Source organism: Pseudophryne corroboree, chromosome 6 (assembly GCF_028390025.1).
Source record: "Pseudophryne corroboree isolate aPseCor3 chromosome 6, aPseCor3.hap2, whole genome shotgun sequence".
Taxonomy (NCBI): Eukaryota; Metazoa; Chordata; class Amphibia; order Anura; family Myobatrachidae; genus Pseudophryne; species Pseudophryne corroboree.
The window spans coordinates 34,406,153-34,418,476 of NC_086449.1; the positions used below are offsets into that span (position 1 = coordinate 34,406,153).

The following is a 12,324-nucleotide window of genomic DNA, read 5'->3' on the forward strand; positions in this document are numbered from 1 at the left end:
CGGTTACACATGCGTTGTGTATCAGTTATGTTCAGCTTGTTGCTGTTGTTAGTTCATACTGTTATCTGGTTTATACTACTCCAGTTGTACGGTATGTTTGTGGTGTGGGCTGGTATGTTTCTTGCCCTTAGTTTAACAAAAATCCTTTCCTCGAAATGGGCACTGACAATCCTGCACCGCAAATCTCAGGAAGGCCTCATGCAGGGGATAAATCGGGACATGTAAGTAGGCATCCTTTATGTCGACTGATGCCATAAAATCCCCCCCTTCTAGGCTGGAGATCACAGCTCGAAGAGATTCCATCTTGAACTTGAAAGTTTTCAAGTATGGATTGAGGGATTTTAGGTTCAGAATCGGTCTGACCGAACAGTCCGGCTTTGGTACTACAAAGAGGCTAAAATAGAACCCTTCCCCCTGTTGGGATGGGGGAACGGGAACAACGACCCTCTGTTGACACAACTTTTGTATCGCAGCATTTACTACTTCTCTTTCTGGAAGAGAGACTGGCAAGGCCAATATGAAAAAGCGGCGGGGAGGCATCTCCTGAAACTCCAGCTTGTACCCTTTGGGACACTATGTCTAAGACCCAAGGATCCAGGGCTGATTGAAACCAGACCTGACTGAAGATCCGGAGACGGCCCCCCACCGGCATGGACTCCCGCAGGGGAGCCCCAGCGTCATGCATTGGACTTGGCGGGGGAGGACTTTTGGTCCTGGGTGCCTGATCCTGCAGGCGACTTCTTTCCCCTTCCTCTACCCTTTGAAGCGAGGAAGGATGAGCCTTTACCTCGTTTGTATTTATTAGGTCGAAAGGACTGCATCTGTTGATGCGGTGCCTTTTTCTGTTGTGTGGGAACATAAGGAAGAAAAGATGACTTACCCGCAGTAGCGGTAGACACCAGGTCAGCCAGGCCGTCACCAAACAAGACACTACCTTTGAAGGGGAGAGCTTCCATATTTTTCTTGGAGTCGGCATCAGCATTCCATTGATGGATCCACAGCGCCCTCCCGGCCGAAACCACCATGGCATTGGCTCTTGATCCCAAGAGGCCAACATCCCTCGCCGCATCCTTTAGGTAATTTGCAGCGTCCTTGATATAACCAAGAGTAAAAAGAATATTATCTTTATCAATGGTATCCATATCAGAAGCTAAATTATCAGCCCATTTAGCAATAGCACTACTCACCCATACCGACGCCACAGCAGGTCTGAGCAATGCACCAGTATTAACGAAAATGGCCTTCAAAGAAGTCTCCAGCTTGCGATCTGCCGAATCCTTGAGAGCAGCCGTGTCAGGGGACGGAAGCTCCACCTTCTTGGACAAACGGGATAGAGCCTTGTCGACATTCGGAGACGACTCCCATTTTTCCCTGTCATCAGAGGGGAAAGGATACGCCATAAAAATTCTCTTGGGAATCTGCCACCTCTTGTCCGGCGACTCCCAAGCTTTTTCACAAAGAGCATTCATTTCATGAGAGGGGGGAAACTTCACCTCAGGTTTTTTCCCTTTAAAAAGGCAAATCCTTGTTTCCTGAACAGCCGGTTCGTCAGATACGCAAGACATCTTTAATAGCCACAATCATGTACTGAATACTCTTAACTACCCTTGGGTGTAAAGTAGCCTCATTAAAATCGACATCGGAATCAGAGTCCGTGTCGGCATCTGTATCTACCATCTGGGTAAATGAACGCTTTTGCGACCCTGAGGGAGTCTGCACCTGAGCCAAAGCATCCTCCATGGATTTTCTCCATGTTTGTGTCTGAGAATCAGATTTATCAAGCCTCTTAGACAACAAAACCACATTAGCATTAAGTGTACTCAACATAGCAACCCAATCAGCAGTCGGCTGTGCCGACAGAGCCATTTCCAGCTCCTTTTCTGCGCCTCCAGTAACTTCCTCTGGGGAGGAACACTCAGCCTCAGACATGTCGACACGAAGTACCGACACCCAACAAACACACTGGGCAATTTAAAGGGGATAGCCTACAGGGAAGCCTGGAGAGAGAAACAGAGGGAGTATGCCAGCTTACACCCCAGCGTCCATATACTACACACAATAATATATGTCAGCAGCGCTGTATACTAACAATAAAAGCACCAAAATTATTTGTGTCCCCCCCCCCCCCCCATTTTGCTCCCTGTTACTTGCGAGGAGCCTGGAGGTCTGGGCCAGCGTTCTCTGCAGCGGCTGTGGAGAGAAGAAAATGGCGCTGGTGAGCTGTGCGGCTAAGCCCCGCCCCTTCCCGGCGCGCTTCAGTCCCGATTAAATTTAAATTCTTTATACTGGCGGGGGTCTTATATACGGTGCCCGGGCACCGAATATGGCTTAGACCAGTTGTAAAAACCTCAGTAACTGCTGCCCAGGGCCCCCCCCCCCCAGCACCCTGTGAGTGCCATTGGTGGTGTGTGTGGGAGCACGGAGCGCAGCGCTACCGCTGCGCTGTACCTCGAAACTGAAGTCTTCTGCCGTCACTGAAGTCTTCGGATCTTCTAATACTCACCCGGCTTCTGTCTTCTGTGAGGGGGTTGACGGCGCGGCTCCGGGAACAAGCAGCTAGGTGAACCAAGTGATCGAACCCTCTGGAGCTAATGGTGTCCAGTAGCCTAAGAAGCAGAGCCCTTAACTAAGCAGAAGTAGGCCTGACTTCTCTCCCCTCACTCCCACGATGCAGGGAGCCTGTAGCCAGCAGGTCTCCCTGAAAATAAAAACCCTAACAAAAGTCTTTCTAGAGAAACTCAGTAGAGCTCCCCCTAGTGTGTGAACAGTCACTCCTGGGCACAAAGTCTAACTGAGGTCTGGGGAGGGGCATAGAGGGAGGAGCCAGTTCACACCCAGTCAAAGTCTTTTTAGTGCCCCCAAGTTCCTGCGGATCCCGTCTATACCCCATGGTCCTTTTGGAGTCCCCAGCATCCTCTAGGACGTAAGAGAAAAATGAATTAGTCATTTGTCTTGATTAATGGTTTACTCTACTTTGAATTCACCAGAATTTTGATCAGTTCTCTTGCTTTGCGATAAATGATTTTGGTATTGGCCCCCTTCGAAAAATAGTGATAATTCAGTTTGGGATAATGTTCATCTTCACACGATTAGTTATAATTACAACTCTTACGTCTGTCTATATACATCTGTTCCATTTACATGCATATTTGAATTCATTATTCTTTCTTCCCAGTTGTTTCACATAACTGTCTGTTCTAAGCTTAAAAAATCAGAGGGTGGATTAGATCTACCTACTGGAGACTGATTCCTGACATGCCTCCTGTAAAGGACCTCACTAGATTGTTAGCCTAAGTATTAAAGTGTCAAATCAATATTTTTTATTATTACCCAGGAATTTTTCATAATCCTCAATTTCTTTTTATTTAATATCTGATCTCGTTCTTTAAACCCAATCACATTTTAAAAATACTTCAGCAGGTCTTGAGTTTTTTTCAATTTCTCCAAATAATTTTGAAATCTAATTTCCTCTATATAAAAGTAATAGTCTAATCAGTGGAAATGAACACTTGTCCAATACAGTATTCCAATTAGAGGTCAATTTAGGATCATCCTTAAAGGAACAGGATTTGAAAATGTGTCACACTCTAAGGATCATATTATGATCTATATATTTGCACATAATTTCCTGATCCCACCAATGTCTTGTCTCTGCTAAAAGCCTGGACTCTAAATTACTGAACTTATGCATCTTAGAAGTACCTTGACTTTTAATCAATAGTTACAAAGTAACAAAGTTCTCCTATGCAATTTACAATAATAATAATAACAATAATTTTATTTATATAGCGCTCTTTCTTCAATAGGGCTCAAGGTGCTTTATCTGCTGAGTCTTTGAGTGGTGCCATTACAGAATAAATATAACACAATCAATATCCTTGTAACTGTAGCACTGCCCAAAATAAAACAAAACAACCCAATACATCAAATAACTAGGCATATTATAACATGACATTAACAATAGCTGTATAAAGGAAACAAAATTCATCCTCTCCTGTCTTTATCGATACCGATTTATAGAAAACATGCCACATTTCAGAAAATTTATATTGGCTCCCTTGTATGGATATTGTAGTGATAAAAGGTAATTTATGATTTTTTTCTTACTAGTAAAGCACTATGCATTCAGAACACGTAAATGGTTTCTTCTGTGTGAATCTTTTTATGTTTCTGTATAACAATTGCTACTTTTGGAGCATTTATATATTTTTTTCTCCTGTGTGAATCCTCATATGTGTAACATGCTGTCGCTTGGAGGTAAAACATTTGCTGCATTCAAAACATTTATATGATTTCACTCCTGCGTGGCTCCTCTGATGTATAACAAGAGATGACTTACGGGGAAAACATTTGCTACATTCAGAACATGTAAATTGTTTATCTCCGGTGTGAATCTTCTGATGTTTACGAAGACTTGAGCCATCTGTAAAACATTTTCTGCATTCAAAGCATATAAATGTTTTTTCTCCTGTGTGAATCCTCCGATGTATAACAAGTTGTGGCTTGTAGGTAAAACATTTGATGCATTCAGAACATTTAAATGGTTTCTCTCCTGTGTGAATCCTCTGATGTATAACAAGTTGTGACTTGGAAGTAAAACACTTGCTGCATTCTGAACATTTATACGGTTTCTCTCCTGTGTGAATCCTCTGATGTAAAACAAGTTGTTGCTTGGAGGTAAAACACTTGCTACATTCAGAGCATTTAAATGGTTTCTCTCCTGTGTGAATCCTCTGATGTATAACAAGTTGTGACTTGGAAGTAAAACACTTGCTGCATTCTGAACATTTATATGGTTTCCCTCCTGTGTGAATCCTCTGATGTAAAACAAGTCGTCGCTTGGAGATAAAACACTTGCTACATTCAGAGCATTTATATGGTTTCTCTCCTGTGTGAATCCTATGATGTATAACAAGTTGTGGCTTGGAAGTAAAACACTTGCTGCATTCTGAACATTTATACGGTTTCTCTCCTGTGTGAATCCTCTCATGTAAAACAAGTCGTCGCTTGGAGATAAAACACTTGCTACATTCAGAGCATTTAAATGGTTTCTCTCCTGTGTGACTCCTCTCATGTATAACAAGTTGTCGGTTGGCGGTAAAACACTTGCCACATTCCGGACATTTATATGGCTTCTCTCCTGTGTGGCTCCTCTGATGTCTAACAAGAGATGACTTACGGGAAAAACATTTGCTACATTCAGAACATGTAAATGGTTTCTCTCCTGTGTGACTCCTCTGATGTTTGCAAAGACCTGAACAATGTGTAAAACTCTTGCTGCATTCAGTGCAGATATATGGTTTCTCTCCTGTGTGACTCCTCTGATGTTTACGAAGACTTGACAAATCTTTAAAACAATTGCTGCATTCGGAGCAGGTAAATGGTTTCTCTCCTGTGTGAATCCTCAGATGTATAACAAGTTGCGAATTTTTGTAAAAACATTTGCTGCATTCAGAACATTTAAATGGTTTCTCTCCTGTGTGAACCATATGATGACCGACAAGTTGTGATTTATGGTAAAAACACTTGTTGCATTCTAAACATTTATATGGATTCACTCCTGTGTGAATCCTCTGATGTATAACAAGATCTCCCTTATAGACATAACATTTGCTGCACTCAGAACATTTAAATGGTTTCGCTCCTGTGTGAATCTTTTGATGTCTAAGAAGACTTGACTGATCTATATAATACTTGATACATTCAGGGCATTTAAATGGCTTTTCTCCTGTGTGAAGCCTCTTGTGTATAACAAGTTGTTGCTTGGAGGAAAGACACTTGCTGCATTCCGAACATTTATAAGGTTTCTCTCCGGTGTGGTTCCTCTGATGAATGACAAGAGATAACTTTTGGGGAAAACACTTGCTAGAGTCAGAGCCTGTGTGAATTGTCTGATGTTTAACAAGTTGTCGCTTGGCGATAAAACACTTGCTACATTCAGAGCACTGAAATGGTTTTTCTCCTGTGTGAAGTCTCTGATGGAAAACAAGTTGTCGCTTGGAGGTAAGACACTTGCTGCATTCAGAGCATTTAAATGGTTTTTCTCCTGTGTGACTCTTCCAATGTCTTTCAAGATTTGAATTACGGGTGAAAGATTTGCTGCACTCAGAGCATTTAAATGGTTTCTCTCCTGTGTGACTCCTCCAATGTCTCTCAAGATGTGATTTACTGAAAAAATGTTCGCTGCACTCAGAGCATGTAAATGGTTTCTCTCCTGTGTGGCTCTTGTGATGTGTGAGAAGCTCTGAATAACGATTAAAGCTTTTGTCGCACTCAGAGCACAGATGGGTTCTCTCTCCTTTGAGGCTCATCATGTACGAGATGAGAATCAAATTAGTTGTTGAATGTTTCTTCTATCCAGAACATGAGAATTTTTTGTGAATGCTCTAGAGGTGTAAGAAGAAATTGACGTCTCTAGTTGGCTTGTTAGAGAACATTGTCCCTTTTCACGACGTCTTCTAATATTATGAGTAAGAATCCTGCTACTTCTTTGTCCTGTAAGAAAGTTGATAGGTAAAAGCAGAAAGGTTACCAGGATAATTGTACTTTTATGGTAGAAGTGTATTACTTTATAATTAAGATGTAGATTTAGAAACAACTGCACATATCACAGTCACTGACCATTGCTTTATATTTGCGTATGTTGCCAAATTAGAGAGAAAATAGAGTGGCCAGACAGAAGCCGGATGGCAGCCCGCCTGGAGTTTGCCAAAATGCACCTGAAGGACTCTCAGACCATGAGAAACAAAATTCTCTGGTCTGATGAGACAAAGATTGAACTCTTTGGCGTGAATGCCAGGCGTCATGTTTGGAGGATACCAAGCACCGCTCATCACCAGGCCAATACCATCCCTACAGTGAAACATGGTGGTAGCAGCATCATGCTGTGGGGTATGTTTTTCTGCTGCAGGAACTGGGAGACTAGTCAGGATGGAGGGAAGGGTAAACGCAGCAATGTACAGAGATATCCTGGATGAAAACCTGCTCCAGAGCGCTCTTGATCTCAGACTGGGGCAATGGTTAATCTTTCAGCATGCCAACGACCCTAAGAACACAGCCAAGATATCAAAGGATTGGCTTCAGGACAACTCTGTGAATGTCCTTGAGTGGCCCAGCCAGAACCCAGACTTGAACATCTCTGGAGAGATCTGAAAATGACTGCACTGACGCTTTCCATCCAACCTGATGGAGCTTGAGAGGTGTTGCGAAGAGGAATGGGCTAAACTGCCCAAAGATAGGTGTGCCAAGTTTGTGGCATCATATTTAAAAAGACTTGAGGCTGTAAGTGCTGACAAAGGTGCATCAACGAAATATTGAGAAAAGGCTGTGAATACTTATGTACATGTGATTTCTTAGTTTTTTCTTTTTAATAAATTTGCAAAAATCTAAAAAAAAAACACTTTTTTTCATGTTGCCATTATGGGGTATTGTGTATAGAAGTTTGAGGGGGAAAAAATTATTCCATTTTGGAATAAGGCTGTAACATAGCAAAATGTGGAAAAAGTGAAGCGGTGCACTGTATATAGTAACTGGATAATCCTCTGACCTCCGTATGTGCAGAACATACATTACAGACCCCCTGCACTTACCATAGGTGGGTAACCCATGCTATTGTCCCTGTCACACCTACTGTCACCAGGATGCCCCCATTCTCTCTGCACACACCATGGAAATGGGGACAATGTGATCTCACAGTCACTCAGATTAGTGTGACGGGTGCAGGGGAATTAGGGTCCATTATTGTATGATACCAGGTTATTAAAGGATAAATAGCACATTTCTATGAATGAGATTGGGTGAGTTTGGTGGTAGGGAATAGGGATGATCAGAAAAGTAAAAGACCGTTATAGTAGAGAAAAATTATAAAATAATTTGTTTCATTAAATAAATATGCATGTTTGGCAGAGAATGTGTGAGTGTCTCAGTCTGAGCTTATCAGGATTGTATATAAAAGGGAAAAATACAAAACTGATGCAAAGGATAATAGGATTTTAATTACTACCAGTAAAACCTTTTCTCGTAGTCCGTAGAGGATGCTGGGGTCCACATTAGTACCATGGGGTATACATGGGTCCACTAGGAGCCACTGGCACTTTAAGAGTTTGAGAGTGTGGGCTGGCTCCTCCCTCTATGCCCCTCCTACCAGACTCAGTCTAGAACAGGCATGTCCAAACTGTGGCCTTCCAGCTGTTAAGAAACTACACATCCCAGCATGCCCTGACACAGCTTTAGCACTCTCTGACAGTAAAACTGTGTCAGCGCATGCTGGGATATGTAGTTTCCAAACAGCTGGAGGGCCGCAGTTTGGACATGCCTGGTCTAGAAACTGTGCCCGAGGAGACGGACAACTTCGAGAGAAGGATTTTACACAGATAGTGGCGAGATTCACACCAGCTCACACGGCTTAACAAAAGTAACAAAACAGTACTTAACCAAGAACTAAGCAGTACTGAACTAAGTAACCAATGCAGGATCACGAAGTGCTGGGCGGGCGCCCAGCATCATCTACGGACTACGAGAAAAGTATTTACCGGTAGGTAATTAAAATCCTAAAATCTCTTACGTCCTGGAGGATGCTGGGGTCCACATTAGTACCATGGGGATGTACCAAAGCTCCCAAAACAGGAGGGAGAGTGCGGAGGCTCCTGCAGAACTGATTGACAAAATTTCAGGTCCTCAGCGGCCAAAGTATCAAACTTGTAGAACTTTGCAAACGTGTTCGACCCAGACAAAGTAGCCGTTCAGCAAACCTGTAAAGCCGAGACACCACGGGCAGCCCAGGAAGAACCCACCTTACGAGTAGAGTGGGCCTTAACAGACGTAGGACACGGCAATCCTGCCGTAGAATATGCATGCTGGATAGATAACCTGATCCAGCGAGAGATCGTCTGCTTAGAAGCATGACACCCAAGTTTCTTGGGATCATACAGGACAAACAGAGAGTCCGATTTTCTGTGACGAGCAGTCCTCTTCACATAGATTTTCAGTGCCCTTACAACATCCAAGGACTGTGATGAAATTGAGGAGTCAGTAGCAACTGGCACCACAATAAGTTGGTTGATATGAAATGTCGACACAACCTTCGGAAGGACTGCTGACGTGTCTGGAGCTCAGCTCTATCTTCATGGAAGATCAAGTAGGGGCTCTTCCAAGACAAAGCACCCAATTCCGACACACGTCCAGCAGAAGCTAAGACCAACAGAGTAACAGCCTTCCACGAGAGAAATTTGACCTCAACCTCCGGTAGGAGTTCGAACCAATCCGATTGGAGGAACTGTAACACCACATTAAGATCCCCAGGGCGCCGTAGGCGGCACAAAGGAAGGCTGGATGTGCAGAACCCCTTTCAGAAAAGTCTGAACCTCAGGGAGGGAAGCCAACTGTTTCTGGAAGAAAATGGATAGGGCCGAAATCTGGACCTTTACGGATCCCAACCTCAGGCCCATATCCACACCTGCTTGCAGGAAGAGGAGAAACCGTCCCAGTTGAAACTCCACGGACTCACACCAAGATACATATTTTTTCCAAATTCGATGGTAATGTTTAGACGTTACTCTTTTCCTAGCCTGTATCAGGGTAGGAATAACCTTCTTCAGAATGCCCTTCCGAGCTAATATCTGCGTTCAACCTCCATGCCGTCAAACGTAGCCGTTGTAAGTCTTGATAAGCGAACGGCCCCTGATGCTGCAGGTCCTCCCGAAGAGGAAGAGGCCTCGGCTCTCCTAGCAGTAGATCCAGAAGATCCACGTACCAAGACCTTCTTGGCCAGTTCGGAGCAATGAGGGTCACGTGAACTCTTGTTCTACTTATGAGTTTTAGAACTCTTGGAACGAGTGGAAGTGGAGGGAACACACACACCGACAGGAACACCCATGGAGTCACCAGGGCGTCCACCGTCATGGCTTGCGGGTCCCTCGACCTGGAACAATACCACCGAAGCATCTTGTTAAGATGAGAGGCCCTCATGTCTATTTGAGGTACACCCCAAAGATCTGTTACCTCCATGAACACCTCCGGATGGAGTCCCCACTTTCCTGGATGGAGATCGTGTCTGCGGAAGAAGTCCGCTTCGCAGTTGTCTACTCCCGGAATGAAGATTGCGGACAGCGCCAACGCGTGTTTTTCTGCCCAGAGGATGATTCTTGTTACCTGACATTGCAGCTCTACTCTTCGTTCCACCCCGTCGGTTTATGTAAGCCACTGTCGTTACATTGTCCAACTGCACTTGAATGGCTCGATCTCGCAGAAGATGGGCCGATTGGAGAAGACCGTTGTAGACCGTAGTTACCGAATGTTTATTGGTGGGCTGGATTCCAGGCTTGACCACCTTCCTTGGAAGGTTTCCCCCTGAGTGACTGCGCCCCAGTCCTGGAGACTTGCATCCGTGGTTAGAAAGATCCAGTCCTGAATCCCGAACCTGCGGCCCTCCAGAAGGTGAGGTAGTTGTAGCCACCAGAGAAGTGAAATCCTGGCTTTGGCGACAGACTTATTCTCTGGTGCATGTGTGGATGAGATCCCGACCACTTGTCCAGGAGATCCAATTGGAAGGGCCGAGCATGAAACCTTCCATACTGTAGAGCCTCGTAAGAGGCCACCATCTTCCCCAGAAGGCGAATGCACTGATGAACCGAAACCCGGGCTGACTTCAGGACATCCCGGATTATTGTTTGTATCACCAATGCTTTTTCCCCCGGAAGACACACCCTCTGCACTTCTGTGTCGAGGATTATTCCCAGAAAAGACAACCTCCTGGTCGGCTCCAAATGTGATTTTGGAAAATTCAGGATCCAACTGTGTTCCCTGAGCAGATGAGTCGTGAGAACAATGGACTGCAACAGCCTCTCCCTGGACGAAGCCTTTATCAGCAGATCGTCCAGATATGAGATTATGTTCACCCCCTGTTTGCGGAGGAGAACCATCATCTCTGCCATCACCTTGGTGAACACCCTCGGTGCTGTGGAGAGGCCGAATGGTAGTGCCTGGAAGTGATAGTGACCATCCAACAGCGCAAATCTGAGATAAGACTTGTGAGGCGGCCAAATCGGAATGTGGAGATACGCATCCTTGATATCCAGGGATACCAGAAACTCTCCCTCCTCCAGACATGAAATCACTGCTCTTTGAGACTCCATTTTGAATTTGAACACCCTCAGGTAAGGGTTCAATGATTTCAAGTTCAAATATGGTCTGACCGAACCATTCGGTTTCAGTACCAGGAAAATGTTTGAATAATAACCTTTCTTTTGAATATGAGGTGGAACTGGGACAATGACCTGTGATTTTTACCAATTTTAGGATGGCTTCCTGTAGGATAGCCCTGTCTGTCAGCAAAGCTGGCAAGCCTGATTTGAAGAATCAGTGAGGCGGGAGTTCTTTAAACTCCAGTCTGTAGCCCTGGGACACAATATCCTGTACCCAGGGATCCAGGCCGGATGACACATGCTGAAACGTCTGAGTCTTGAACCCACCAGCCCGTCCTCCAGGCTTTGAGGTCCACCGTCATGCTGAGGATTTTGAGGAACCAGAAGCAGGTCTCTGGTCCTGAGAGCCTGCGGGTGCAGGCTTTTTGGATTTTGCCCGACCACCTCTAAAGAAAGTGGTAGAAGGCTTGGGCTTTTTTTGTCTTAGCAGTCCGAAAGGACTACTGCACAGCTGAAGAAAACGGTTTCTTCATAGCAAGAGTAGCAGAGGGAAGGAATGGTGACTTACCCGCGGTTGAAATCCAAGCATCCAACGCTTCCCCCAATAGAGCCTGACCTGTGTAGGTTAGGTTCTCCACACTTCTCCTAGGATTCGACATCTGCAGACCATTGGAGTAGCCAGAGTCCCCTGCGAGCTGATACCGACATGGAGGATATCCGTGCAGTCAGCCTACCCAGGTCTTTCATGGATTCCACCATGAAACCCGCAGAATCCTGTATGTTACGTAAAAACAATTCAATGTCACTTCTATCCACTGCATCCAAATCCTCTAGTAATGTACCACCACTTTACTATGGCTTTAGAAATCCATGCACAGGCAATAGTGGGCCTTAAGGCCACTCCTGAAGCAGTGTATATGGATTTGAGCAAAGTGTCAATCTTACGATCAGCCAGTTCTTTCAACGCGGTAGAACCAGGGACAGGTAAAACCACCTTTTTTAGACAGTCTGGAGACAGATGCGTCAACAATTGGTGGTTTTTCCTATCTTCCTCAGGGAAGTGTAAAGCAACCAGAACTTTTTGGGATCTGGAATTTTTTCTCTGGGTTTTTCCAGGATTTTTCAAATATAGCGATTAATTCTTTAGACGCGGGAAAGGTTAGTGGGGCTTTCTTATTATCAG

General features: G+C 44.6%; 1 protein-coding gene across 1 annotated transcript in view; it reads right to left on the bottom strand.

Moving 5' to 3' along the window:
* Positions 1 to 3,750: 3,750 nt before the first annotated feature.
* The window catches only part of LOC134935984 (zinc finger protein 260-like), a 31,340-nt gene continuing 22,766 nt past the window's right edge, over positions 3,751 to 12,324 (bottom strand). The window contains exon 2 of the mRNA XM_063930850.1: positions 3,751 to 6,495. Within this exon, the coding sequence (XP_063786920.1) occupies positions 4,200 to 6,314 (2,115 nt within the window). The 5' untranslated portion in view covers positions 6,315 to 6,495 and the 3' untranslated portion in view covers positions 3,751 to 4,199. The remainder of the gene's footprint in view (positions 6,496 to 12,324) is intronic.